The following is a 15,082-nucleotide window of genomic DNA, read 5'->3' as shown; positions in this document are numbered from 1 at the left end:
GATAGTGGGCATATAAGAACTAAGTAAATCTATACTCCTAAAATAAAATAGATTTTTTTATTTTTTTGGTGACATAGAAGAGCAAGTTTTGGTTTCATACCTTTCGATTAACAGTTCTTAAAAGTTCTTGAAAAATATCTTAGTTTGAAGAACATTTTAAGAATCTAAGAATCATAAAGAACCTTTTGTTCAATGGAAAGATTCAATGGATGTTAATATTTCTTAATGGATGCCAATAAATAACCTTTATTTTTAAGAATGCATAGAAGTTACTTATTTTACAGGTGAAGTAGAGAATAGACTTCATCAGTAGACTTAACATATCATTAACCATTAAATCCTAATGCTGCATCCATCCACCCACCTTCTCCTTGATGCAATGGGGCCATGTTTGCAAACACTGGGCTGGTCCTATGATAAATAAACTCATGAGCATGTCATACAAAACTTTACAACCCACATTTCCTGTTGCTACCACAAAATGTTTCCTTTTACGACACTGAAGATTAAAGGTCTACAAATACGGAAGAACTGAAAAAAGAAGAGCAACACACCACATACAGGATTTTCTGCATATCAAAATCAATACAAATGACCCTCTTCATACTCCAAAAACAAGGTTTTTATCATAGAGATGCCAAAAGGTTTATAGACACAATCATAATTTGTCAATTAGAGCTACTTCAAAGAATTTTTCCATTCTAGAGTGAGTATTGCGTATAATTTGCTAGGTTAATTATTGTCTGTTTTGTATGTATAGATGGAATGATGCTGTATTTTATGACTGCTTATTTTCTGAGATGCTGGTGAGTGCAGATCATACCTTGATAAGAGCACTCAGTGGTTTCTCCACTTCCTCTAAAGTCTCTCACTCAGGAAACACCCTATCTGTCTGACTGTGGGTTACCGTTGGTAACAGAGATTCATTCATTAGTTACTCTGTGACTTTAAACTGAAACTGGGAACACAATGGACTCCCTCCTGTGACTGATTGATTAGCAGAAGTTGAGTGCACTGCAGCCAGTGGGAAGTCAGGCACGCGCCCGTCAGCTCTGAGCCTGTAATCTGACAGCACACACTGCACAAACACATTGCCACACATAAAGCCCTGATCAGATGAAGTGGGTTGCAAAAGTGGAACAACTTAACACTGAGAATGTCCACCTCACCAATGTAAAAACACATAGAGGATGTTTATCAACTTTAATCAGTGTCACAGGGTGTTTGCATTCTTCAGATGCAAGACCTCATCAAACCAACCCATTTTCAGTTTGAGTTGTATTGTCACCTTTACTAATAGGCAGATCTAACTTCGGTGTTTCCTGAAACGAATCAATCAAGAAAACATTTCTATAGCCAAGTATTACGATCATATGTGAAAGTAATTATTAGGCTCCTGTTTCCTCTGCAGAAATCAATCAGTCTGGGGCAATCAGTAATGGTGGAGAGAGACGACCGCTGGTGCCAAACCTAACATTTCTGCATGCCTCGGGGTCAAACCATAGCGGCAGAAAGAAAGGAAAGCACACATTGTCTGCAATGCACAAAAGCTATAATTATAGACAAAACTGAAGGTTTTTATCATCAAACCTTATAACTGTCAGACTTTTAGATTACAGAACTTATCAGTTCTGTAATGCAATGCATCAATTAGTGCATTGTATTGCATCTTCAGTATATCTAATTCAGTAGAATTAGATCTGGATCATAAAATATACTTGCATGAAAATTATGCTTCAGAGTCTGAAAACATTTTATTCCAAAATTCATGACTATAACTTTACTTTTCAGCTAACCCTTCACTTGCTCAGGGTTAAATCAATATTGTTAATTGGTCAGAGAACACTATACATACATATATATATATATATATACAATAAACAATAATATTTTGATCAAATATAACATTGTATTATTTAATAGCATAAAGTTGAGAATTGTAAAGTATTTATGTATTTTGCTAAATTACATCCCATAATACAAATAACATTACAACCATTTTTAAGCTAAAAAATGCAACAATAAATTTGATTTTTCACACATTATATTATAAAAAGGAATAGGAAACACATTTACAGCTGCTTATTTAACTGTTAGCAAACCTATTTTTTCTCTTTCTTGTCTACTTTAAGCACTGAGGTCAAAGGCCACCTGATCACTTTAGGTCATCAGAGGTCATCTTGTTCAATGAGTCTCTCCAAAAGTCTGAGTGAGCAGGTCATTTTAACAGTGCTTGCTCAGTGGAGACAAACAAGAGGGTGGCTTAGCTTTCACTTCCTGCTGTCGAGTTGCTCTGAATCGTCTCTAAACTAACTGGAAGTGCAAGGGTCAGTTAAAAAACAAAACAAAAAAAAAACACTAAACAGAATAAAACAAAAACAGTCCAATAATGGTGAACAAACAGGCAGACAGATGCGAACAAACACATCTTATACAGTAATATTCCATTATTGTCATTGGATGATGGAGAACAATCATGCTTACAGTGTTTTTGAGATTGTCTGATGTAAGTATAAACTGGCAGCATATGCTGGTTAAGTATGTTTTGAAGCATGGCAGCTGATTTGAGCTGGTTTAAGCTGGTCCTTAGTTGGCCATGAGCCGGTTTAAGTTGTCCTGAGCAGGTGCTAGTTGCTTTGGACCAGCCAGCCTAATCCCATGGCAATTTTACGAGATGGCTAATTCGTATGAATTTGTACGACCTCATTCATACAAATTCATATGATTTGTGCTAAATCGTTCGATTTTACGAGTTGCACAATTTGTATAAATTTGTATGAATGACCTAAACCTAACCCCGGTCGTTTGAATTCGTATGAATTAGCTACCTCGTAAAATACGTACGAATTGATCATGAGATAGCATTGGGCCAGCACATGATCAGCTTAAACCAGCTTTTAACCAGCTCATAACCATAACCAACTTAAACCAGCTCAAATCAGCTGCCATGCTTCAAAACATACCTAACCAGCATATGCTGTATGTAGGGCAAACACTGTTCCAGCAAAAGTATCTTTTCTGCATCAACTCTTTCAGACAACAGACATTTCAGTAATCACAGTGACCCAATTCCAAAAATCAACTGTGAGTTAGAGCTAAAAAGTGAGTTACAGCTGAAACTGCTTTTCACACAGCTGAGAATGTGTTGAAAAGCATATTTACAATGTTTACAGTAGGCCGCCTGAACCTTCCTGACTAGCTGGCTTGCAGCCAGGCGTCTGTGTGTATCGGTGTCTGGGAGACTGGATGATCCACAACGGTTACAGCCCTGATCACATAGTCATCACAGGGGCTTAACAAACCTTCAGCGGCCCCAGCTAACTGTCTAAGTCTGGCAGACTTCAGCTAACTGTCTGACTATGCAGGCAGTTTTTGCACTCAAGAGACAAATTAGGCAAACAGGCTAGTAATAATAATTGCAATGTGTACAGTCTGTTTTTTTGCTGTGAGTATTTGTCTGTCTAGTGCATGTGTGAAAACACAGGCAGTATATGAGAATGACTTTGCGTTCCCTTTAAAGATGCCATGAAATGAAAAACTATATTAAAAAATATCTCTTAAAGTTTAAAGTATCATGTGTTATATTTTGTGACTAGATTGGTTGTGCTCTAGTACAGGGATCTCACTCTTTTTCATAATGACAAAAACAAGCAGAAAACAGGATTACAGCTAAAGAGACAACCAAATTATATAGTTGTTTTCTCCTTGTCTGAGCTACGTAGGCACTTTTTGACAAAGTCAATACAAAATAAACAATCTGTGTAATAGCCACGCCTCACATTTTCTTTCTTCACATTTACACCTCAGAGCTATTTTTGTAAAGCTTTGTTTTTGTATGAGGGATATTTTGCATATGCAAACCTTTAATATTATTAAATATATTTTAAATTATTATATTTATATTAATTTTACACTGCCATTCAAAGGTTCGGCCAGATTTTATTTTATTGTCACATAATCCTTCAGATTCAGAAATCATTGTAATATGATGATTTGATGCTCAAGAAACATTTCTTATTATTATCAAAATTAAAAACAATTGTGATTCTTTTGGGGGGGGGGGGGCAGCACTTACTGACCCATTGCTAAACCCAAAATTTGGAAGGGTAGTGTAAATATGTTTTATATATATATATATATACATATGTATACTCTGCAATACAAGCACTTTTCCATAAACTGTCTGTGTAATATTACGTCATTCGTAGAGCTAACAGGAAGTGGGCTTTGCATGCTGAGCTGAAAAGGGTTCCAGATAAACTGTGACTGCACAGAAAGAGGGAAGTGGCTCTTCTCATTTCTTTTGCAGGAGGGTTTAATCCTGCACTGAATACAGATTGCTAGGGGGACAACAAAATCTGGCTCAGCATGGGGCTCCATCACAAAGAATCTTCATGAGTCAGTTACTGACTGCACAAGCTGAAATTCAATGCATCTTGGTAAAGTTAAAGTTAAAGAATGCATCAAGCTAGAACAAAAACTAGATCTAATATTGCTAGAGACCTTCAAAGATACACTTCAAAGACAAAATGCACTGCTGTGGTAGTAAATACTCTAAAGTGACTGTTAGTTTTTAGGAAAGAGGGAAACCTGAGGTCAGAATTCCAAACCATGCTGAGTTGCATTCCATGCATTCCACATTCCAAAGGTCACTGCGGGAGGCTGGTATACAGTACAGTCTACACCCTCAACAAGTAACTGCTTGATATACAAGAGTACAAAAGTCATCTAGCCTCCAGAAGTTTGTGCAACGTGTTCAGAATTCCTGTCATGCATTAAATGACTTTGACCATGCTAATTGTCTAATTTCATGATTTTAGATGTTTATATTTAATTAAGTCCTAAAAGGCTCTCAAAGCCTTGATAATTGTCTTGTTATTTGACACTTTTCCCCGGGTGTGTCACATCTGCCTATTTTTCAATGATAATATTAGTGGAACTGCAATAAATGATTGCATTTAGAATGACTTATTTTACTTGTTAACTTGTTCTGAACTTGTGAGTGGCTTAATACACTCACACCACACACACCTTCATACTGCAAACAAATACATCCACCTGCATAAATCATACATTTGACCCTAAGGTTTTCCAAGTTCAGTGTAAAAGCTGGTTTACCCCATAAAATCATTAACTTACATGCATGTCATTACCATCATTTACTTACCTAAAAGATTTTAGAAAAATGGGTGAAACTATTAACTATGTTTTGCCATATACTGTATATCAGTAATCCACAGACATACACAAAATAAATCTCATTGCAAAATACATGTACAGCCATTTAAATGCATGGAGTATCACTTTTTTAGAGACATTTTAGGTATTTCAGCTTGTACGTTCTTATAATTTTTTATACGTGACATTGATGCAGTTGAGAAACTCAAGTTTCTAGACACGTCGTTACATGTCTACATAATTGTTATACTGTTAGCCATATATGGGTGTCATACAGAAACTTCCTGGTATTTCATTGTCTATGTAAATAATTGACTGCACTCAGGATGATGGACATACTTTATCTCTGAACTGTTTTAAAACATGCTGTAAATCTGACATGAGCATCAGAAGAACTGCCATCTAAGGTAGTTGGCTTTAGACCATGCTTATTGGACAGAATATATTTCCTTTTAAAGCATATTTAATTATTGCAGAGATTATGAAAGTGCCCTTAAAGGGCAGATGGAATCCAGTGTAGAAGACTGTTGGTTACTGAGCAGGAAGAAGGCACTAGTGTGACTCAGTGTTAGCAGGGGACGGGTGCTCATTATCTGAAGCCCACCTAATCTGCAACGAGAAGATTTATAGATTGTTTATGTAACCTTCTATGTGCAGGTTAGCATAATCTGCTAATGATACTGGAATCATGCATCCTAACAATTTAATGTTTGCTTTGATTATCAAAATAGCATTTACAGAGCTCCAACATGACCCAGAGGAAGATGTTATTGCTGTTTTAAAGCTCAGAAGACATAACACTGTTCGCTGCTGTCATTAAACATCGATTTGTCAGATGATTAACCTAAAATGTCTGCGAAGGAATAAAAATAGACAAATAGTACATTTGAGAGACTTAATGGGGTGCTGCAGTGCTAACATCATATGTAGGCCAACCCTATTTCCATAAACCAGGTTCCCTTGAAAAAAGTGTTCAACACAATGAGCCTGTTAAAGCTGACAAGTGAGTAGTTGAGTGTACATGTTCGACATGATGATATTAAATGCTTCCAACAGCTTCTGTAGTCCCATTTAGCCACTTGTCAGCTGCCTTTTATCTATGTGAAAGCTTTTAAAAAAGTTACGAGGGGGTATTTCCGATGTATTGTTTACTGTTGTAGAATTAAACATGAAAATTATTAAGCTAATATAAAATATTGAGCTTATGTTAGCCAGAGACCTTATTTCAGACATTTAAGCAAAACCTATTCAAAGTTCAATGACTTCAGGATGATGGAACTTGCTCTTTTCTGGGTTTTGGTGTACAGAAATACATCGTCCCTGCAGCAGCTTACACTCAAATGTTTTGTTTTGCTGGGCAATAGTGACTGGTCATGTCATCAGATATGTTGGCCCCTGCTAGGTGACCCACTTAATGTAAAATAAAACTTTTTATTTTTTAAAGCTTTTATAGTACATAATTGTGCTAAAAGTATAGATTTGAAAAGCTTTTTAATACATAATTTTATGTCAAAAATACTGTCAGAAATAATACTATTATTATCATTGTATACAAATTGTATGAGTGCAACAAACATCTCCAACTGCATAACATTTAATCTTACTGCTTTTTAGGAGAAACATCTAAAAATATAAGAGACTTCGTGTGATTTTCTTTCATTCAGTTGACAACATCGACACATTGTTAGTATGTATAATATAATGTATAATAAACAGTGCTAGTTCATCCCCAAGATTAAATTTTACTCTCATTTCAAACCTGTAAGACTTTCTTTTTTCTGTAGAATACAATATTATGAAGAATGTTTCAGCAATGATCAACAATGAGCCCTGTGACTTTTATTGCATTAATGAAAAAAACACTGAAACATTTATTAAAATATTTTATTTTCTGCTGCACAAAAGAAAGGGAAGACATACACATTTTGAACTAATGAGAGTGATTAAATAATGACAGAATAATTAGTTTTTGTGTGAACAGTTCATTCAGAAATAAAGAAAAAGTGTGCTTAATTAAATTTTGCATTGACATTTTCTGCACGGATTGCCTTTATAATCCCAGACTCTGTCTGCATTAAATATTTAGCATGTTTCGTAGTCAAGGTAAGGTAAAACATGTTTTTTTTTTCAAAGTTAAGGGAACAGGATTATTGTTAAGAAAGAGAAGGAGGAGGAAGTTCCTGCATGCCAACTAGAGGAAGGCTTATTGTGAAGGAAGGTGATAAAAACTTGCTGAACTTGAGTAGAAACAGCAAGCAAATCTAAATTCCACAGCTTTTGTTTCCAGCATCTACCCATGCCCATCCTTTACTAATGACTGAAATAATGCATGACTGGTTAAGGCTGTAGAGGATAGTAGTCTATCCTAAGGAGCAACGGGTAGGATGGCAACGGGTGCCAGAAGTGCATTTTTGTCACGAGACTAAATGGATTTTATGGGGAGTGTCAGAACTTACAATGTAAAATATTCTTAACACGTCTTCCATAGGAAACTGTAGGTGGAGGTGGAATGTGCCATGACAGAAAGCAACAGTTTTTCTCTTTCTGTCTCCCCATGCCGTCTCATCTGCCCCCTCCAAAATCAGGTTTGTGCAGGGCAGACGCCATGCTCAGAGAATGTCTGCTTTGATTGCCTGATAGTGTGATAGTAGTACATTGTGTGTAGGCTGACGTAAAGCCATTCAAACTACCACCACCGATAAAATCATGAAGATTGCTGACCGAATGATTTAGTCATGCTGTACAACTGTCCCCCTTACCCGCATATCATGAGTATACAGCAGCACACACTGTACGTTCTGCTTGCAATGAAAGTATGAATCATCATTACTCTTTATACTGTTGTTGATTCACATGGCAACCTTTCTAGCGATGTTGTCAGGCAACATTACAGAATGTTTGCAGTGAGACACAGGACTTCTGTGCATTACTGAGTCTTTAGTCATTACAAGATTAAAATGCACATTATGAAAAATATATATTAGTTCTAAGATTAGCTAAAATGCAATGTTTTAACATTTAAAATGAAATGTGTATTAAATGATTAAAGATCTTTAAGTGAGTATTAGATGACAGCAAAAATAAAATATCCAATATCGACCAATATATCCAGTACTAGTATATTTATAAGTATATTAAAGTATATTAAATAAAAAATGAAACTACTGTTCAAACATTTGGGGTCAGTACAACACATTGTTTCTTTTCCAAATAAGATTAAATTTTTCATTTATCATAAAATGTTAACCTAAAATATATAAAAACAGAAAACAATTATTTTAAATAGTTACTTTTCACAATATCACTTTCAATAAACTGATAAATAAATGCAGTATTGGTGAGCAGAAGAGATGCCTTTAAAAAGCATTTAAAAAATTTGTTCAATTAAATAAAAAGTTTTTAAATATATGTTTTATATGAAATACAATAATATTGGCCAATCAGCAATATGGATACACCATACATCTCTAGCATTGTATCTCAACATGAATATCTAATTAGACTGTACATGAACAAACATTTCTCTCAACACTGTTCAAATATTTCTAAAGATTCATATTACTGTTGTTGTTGACGTTGAATGAAGACAAGATAGACCTGTTCTAGAAATGCTAAAATGTTAAAAAAAAAACTGTTGATTTTTGCTGTTTTGGGTGCTTAGCCACTGCTCAGCATACTAGCTGCAGTAAACAAAGGCAAGCATGAATACACTTGCACATGCTCACAGATCAGCCTTAAGCCCTTGAGACGTTAAGTATTGCTTTGCCACTGTAATGATACAGACCCCATCCTAGGAAAACCAACACCTTTGCAGCATGCAAAACAACAACAGCTGATGGTGGTCACTGTCATTTTTCCACCACAAAAACACTGTCTTTCCTTCATAGGGGGTGTTGATGGCGCAGTGGATAAGACACATGCCTTTGGTGTGAGAGACCCAGGTTTGAATCCACTGTAAGATACCAATGTGTCCCTGAGCAAGACACTGAACCCCTAGTTGCTCCAGAGGCGTGCGACCTATGACATATATAGCAATTGTAAGTCGCTTTGGATAAAAGCGTCAGCTAAATGAATAATGTAATAACCCCCTTGTAATTTTAGCCCCACCCTGCCACATGTTCTCTTCAAGCTTCTACATAAAGATCAACTATTTTTGCTGTATTGATGTTTAGTCACCCGCAGCTGACTACAAAAGTAAATGCATGCCAGAACAAAACAAAGAACCATGTCCCCATAGTTTTGTGTCCTGTTGTTGTCAATTTTCTGCACACACACTCTCTCCACTTATGTAATTTCCCCAGTTTCATGTACCACCCTGAGCTCTGTTGTTCTCCACTGAAAAGAGCAGCTGAGCTTGGAGGTGTTTTGGCCCTACCCAGCACTTTTTCCTTTAATGTGTATTTGACACATGCTTGTACTCCACTCCCTCCATACTCACATGTCAGGGCAGAATACTACGATAACACTGCAAACTCACTCACATGCCGCTCCATGTTGTTTACCATCTACCGGCTACTGGTTGGCTGAATCACTTTGTTTTTTTGTTGGTTTTTAGGCACTGTTTCAATTTCACTTTTGCACTGTTTATTCTCACGTGTCTTTTTTTATTTAAAGATATATATTTGCAGTAGTGTAAATATGACCTAAGAAATCTAGTGCACAAAAAAACGAGATCTGCAGACTTGTTATATAGACAGCTGTCATTAGGAACATTTGTGCAAGCCAACAGTATTATGCAAGATCCTGCCTATTCAAAAAGATACATAGCATGAATAACATTAAAAAGCATTGCAAAACATGTGCCCTTCTACCTGAAGTATGCAGGGGTTTTTGTTGTTGTTTTTATGTTAAGTTTAAAGACAAACCAATAAAAGGTTTAACCAATATTTTTCACAGATACTTCAATATCTATTCACAACATTGCCATCTAAACAGAGTATCACCAAAAAGCATTCTTATAAATATATAAGCAAGGTCACAGAAATAGTTGGCATAATATTTGAGCTAAATTATTATTATAATTATTCTAATATTCGTAAATAATACTATATGTTCATATTGCTGTAGTCTAATGATTAAATAATTATTGTGCAGAAAAAAATAAAAGAAAATAGTAGACATAAAATTACAGAAACTATATACACATGTAAACATTTGAAATCTATCATTACTTTTGCAAATTATTTTTGTCGTGTAGAATTTACACACTTTAACATTAATGCACAAAGGACTTCAAAATGTCCCAAAATTTATTTGCACAAAATAAATATATAAAATAAAATAATAAATTGGTGGGTCAGACGTTTGTGTCACATTTCCACTTGCTTACAACAAATCCGTCAAACATGTATAATAAACAGTTCGGCATCAGTGCAGAGCAACATTTTGTCTTTATTTTATTTCATCTACTTTTTCCAATGTCATCATTTTTAAACAGCAATATCCACAAAATATTAACAGTGTGCAAGAAAACATGATTTATGGCACATCCGAGAAGAACAATTACAAAAAATAGATATATTTCTTCATAATCAAGGCAGAAAGATACATATGCATACACAGGAAAAAACACAAAGTAATGGAACAGGCTGAGACTGAAATCTACTGGCTAAGGACTCAGCTACAGATATTGCCCACACAAAGCCTAAATCTCACCTCTCATGGTCATGAAAGAGCTTGATGGTGTGTGAAGTCGAACAACGTTTGGGAATGAGGAATTGAGGTTAAGGTATTACGGCCAACTCAGCACCTTAAGTGTTCTCGCTGCACGCAACGCAAATTAGAAACGGACAAGCTCCCTCATCCTAACAGCAGGTCTCAAAACTTAGAAAGCCGTGAAATGCTTGCGGAGTCTTATTAAACCCAAGCGCAAGGGAGTTTTTATTTAGCATACTTCAGGTAAACGCTATACTTTAGAGCACAGTGTATCCCAACACTGTGAGTCAAGAGGGTGGAGAACTCAAGCTAACCAGCTAACTTAGCTTAGCTGACTTTCACAGTGTTTGCGCCAGTTTAACACCATCAAACGTGGTACAGCAAGTTTGATTGGTGCCTGGTTAAAAACCTTTAGTGCTAGAATTATTTTAGCACTAGCTTGGCGCATTTGAGCACTTTGCACATATCTGGAAAGGCTTCATCCTAATGTGGACTACTAAGTGACACTTTCTTTGCAGTAACATCGTCAGTGATGGAAAATCGTAGTTTCTATTGTAACACTTGAACTGATTCAATTACAATCCTTCATCTTTATATGAGTTTTTATCTCCTTAAGTGTCTGTTTTTCACCACTTTGAAATGCATTAAGCCACTACACTGCTCTGCTTAGGCTTAACAGGAAGCGATGTCGCTGAAGCAGCTCTGTCCACTGATGGGCAGCAGCGTGATTCTGTTGATCACTGGATGAGTCACAGCACTCGTGACCTCCACAAGCCTTAGTCATTCTTAATGCAGGAGCTGATGACAGCATCCCATTAGCCGCGAGGAGCACAAGCCCCTCTGTCCCACTCCGAGACCCTATTTCCTGCACTTTGTTGTTATTTTCCAGCATTTGAAGCAGGACAATGGGGGAATTCTGTTTTAGCTCTAAGCTGAATACTGTGTGTGACTATTTGGGGATCATCACACACAAAAAACTGTCATTCCTAAAGATTGTGCATCATGTGCTGGGTGCACATTAGACATTCAGAGTTGTGGGTTGACCTTGCACCTCATCTTTTGAATGTGACTGCTCAGGCTGAGCCAAACCTGATGGCCTGTTGCACTGTTAACAACACAAACCACCTCATGAAACATGCCTTGAACAACGCCTTTAAGCACTTTGCGTGGGCATTGTATCAACAATCCATTCGACATTGCCTGTTTACTATCACATGTACAAGCACTGGAGCGGTCCATCGATGCCTTCGCTCACATCTTTTGCCTTGCCTTAAATAGGACAAACTGAATGGTTTAATATGAATGATGAAAGAAACGGAAATATTACACAAAGATTACAAAAAGATAAAACATCCACACAAAAAAAAGAAAGAATGCGCTTTAGTTATCAGACACTGTACAGTATCATACTCAATGACCAGATTCTATGTTTCCATAGAAAGAAGAAATTGGAACAAACAAATCCAAACAGCTATTCTCAAAGTTAACACCTCTGAACATATCCAAAAGAAAGTTTATACATTTTTTTCCTTCTGTGTGGATTTTACAATCAAGTTTGGTTTTAGAGGAAAAAAGATAAAATTGGTCTTATTAGGGGCTCCGACTTCAAAATGACTCAATTTTATAAGGCATGTCCAAATAATTCATTAAATATTCATTATGGTTTGATATATTTGATACCAAATACCACAAATGTTGTTTACTCATTTCAAATTAATATTTCAAATAACAGGGCTCATTTTTTTCTACTGAACTGCACTTTAGGATGGCACTGGGAAGGATATCATTAGGTAAATATATTTTCTGCATTATATAAAATTATTCCTTTATAACTTAGTGTTTTAGGATTCTGAAATATAGTATAAACACTATGAAAAAAAACTAAGAATTAAGCCTAATGAGTTTTTAGTGATGAAAAGAAAAAGAAAACAGCTCACAAACTCACAAAAATATTGGCAACTCTGGTTAATGTCTTGAATCCCTTTGTAAAACATGAAATGTGCTGTTTTGATAATAAATCTAAATCAAGAATTAACCTTTAGCTTGCAGATTCGGGTTAATACTGAACAAGCATTTACCACAGTGTGACTGGGCTAGCCAGCTAGTCAGTCAGCATAATCATGACCAGCTTCCTCTACTCTCCACCATCACCTATGGTAACAAGGTCAGCCGCTGTACTGAAAAACATGCTGGAGTATCTCTCAGTCTCTGTGTAATCTTTTTAAATAGTTTACAAATTCGAAATCTGCCACCTCCTGTTAAGTACATCTATATGCATGAATTTAGACAGGTGTGCTGTGCAGATTCATTCATATAGATTCACTCAATGCCAGGCTGTGACTCTAGGTATTCAGATATTGCCCCTTTTTGTTTCTACCGAGAGAGTGTGGTGTTTATTTTCTGGAGAATACTGTGGATCCCAGGTAAAAGAAGTGTTGGACTGAATTGCCCATTCACTGGGGATGGGCAGTGGTTAAAAAGGGATTGGGATAGCTGGCCTAGACAAAGTAGCTATAGAATGATGCAAGGCTTCTTGTCTTTGAAAGGATTCTCTGAGGTGGGAACCCCCACCAGAAGAGGGTCACTGCGGGCATGCTGCTCACAGTAACTCATGAGGTCTGCAGCGGCCTTAGACACCTGGGGAAAAGACAGAGAGAGAGGAAGGAGGAGAAATGAACAACCGTGCCTGTGATTTCCTAATGAACCTGAAGACATTGCTTAGCAAACTTAGGTGCATTTGATTAGGGTTATAGCTAAACTCTGCAGGAAAGTGAATCTCACGAGCAACATTTGAGGATCACTGTCATACACAGTGAAAAATTGGCAAATTGTGAATGATTAAAAATTTCCTTATATGTCATTTTACTGTAAAACACTTTTTTTTTAAAAACCTGACAGTATCACATTAATATTTACAGTGAAAACATTAATATTTTAAATATGTATTTCTTATTGAAGTAATGTACATCAGAATGTTTTGTGTTACATTTTCTTTTATTTAGTTAATGTTTATTGCTCTATTTTAGTGCCATGTGTGTTACCCTGATGAATCGTGTATGAACCTGTGAATTGTCTATATATGAAGGCTCTTAAAATGAACTCGGATTGATCATACAGGTGCATCTCAATGAATTAGATTGTCGTGGAAAAGTTAATTTATTTCAGTAATTCAACTCAAATTGTGAAACTTGTGTATTAAATAAATTCAATGCACACAGACTTAAGTCTTTGGTTCTTTTAATTGTGATGATTTTGGTTTACATTTAACAAAAACCCACCAATTCACTATCTCAACAAATTAGAATATAATGACATGCCAATCAGCTAAACAACTCAAAACACCTGCAAAGGTTTCCTGAGCCTTAAAAATGGTCTCTTTGGTTCACTAGGCTACACTATCATGGGGAAGACTGCTGATCTGACAGTTGTCCAGAAGACAATCATCGACACCCTTCACGAGGAGGGTAAGCCACAAACATTCATTTCAAAAGAAGCAGGCTATTCACTGAGTGCTGTATCCAAGCATGTTAACAGAAAGTTGAGTGGAGGGAAAAAGTATGGAAGAAAAAGATGCACGACTAACCGAGAGAACTGCAGCCTTGTCAAGCAAAATTGATTCAAGAATTAGAGTGAACTTCACAAGGAATGGACTGAGGCTGGGGTCAAGGCATCAAGAGCCACCATACACAGACGTGTCAAGGAATTTGCTACACCACAGACAACGTCAGAGGCGTCTTACCTGGGCTAAGGAGAAGAAAGAACTGGACTGTTGCCCAGTGGTCCAAAGTCCTCTTTTCAGATGAGAGCAAGTTTTGTATTTCATTTGGAAACCAAGGTCCTAGAGTCTGGAGGAAGGGTGGAGAAGCTCATAGCCCAAGTTGCTTAAAGTCCAGTGTTAAGTTTCCACAGTTTGTGATGATTTTGGGGTGCAATGTCATCTGCTGGCGTTGGTCCATTGTGTTTTTTTTAAAAACTAAAGTCACTGCCCCCGTTTACCAAGAAATTTTGGTGCACTTCATGCTTCCTTTTGCTCACCAGCTTTTTGAAGATGCTGATGTCAATTTCCAGCAGGATTTGGCACCTGCCCACACTGCCAAAAGCACCAAAAGTTGGTTAAATGACCATGGTGTTAGTGTGCTTGAGTGGCCAGCAAACTCACCAGACCTGAACCCCATAGATAATCTATGGGGTATTGTCAAGAGGAAAATGAGAAACAAGAGACCAAATAATGCAGATGAGCTGAAGGCCA

The 15,082-nt window shown here is 36.5% G+C and overlaps 1 protein-coding gene across 1 annotated transcript in view; it reads right to left on the bottom strand.

Annotated features, from left to right (window-relative positions):
- Positions 1-10,549: 10,549 nt before the first annotated feature.
- The window catches only part of LOC132154756 (guanine nucleotide-binding protein G(I)/G(S)/G(O) subunit gamma-7), a 29,234-nt gene continuing 24,701 nt past the window's right edge, over positions 10,550-15,082 (bottom strand). Inside the window, exon 4 of the mRNA XM_059563423.1 lies at positions 10,550-13,470. Within this exon, the coding sequence (XP_059419406.1) occupies positions 13,345-13,470 (126 nt within the window). The 3' untranslated portion in view covers positions 10,550-13,344. The remainder of the gene's footprint in view (positions 13,471-15,082) is intronic.

Source organism: Carassius carassius, chromosome 12 (assembly GCF_963082965.1).
Source record: "Carassius carassius chromosome 12, fCarCar2.1, whole genome shotgun sequence".
Lineage (NCBI taxonomy): Eukaryota > Metazoa > Chordata > Actinopteri > Cypriniformes > Cyprinidae > Carassius > Carassius carassius.
This window is presented reverse-complemented; position numbering and strand designations above follow the sequence as displayed.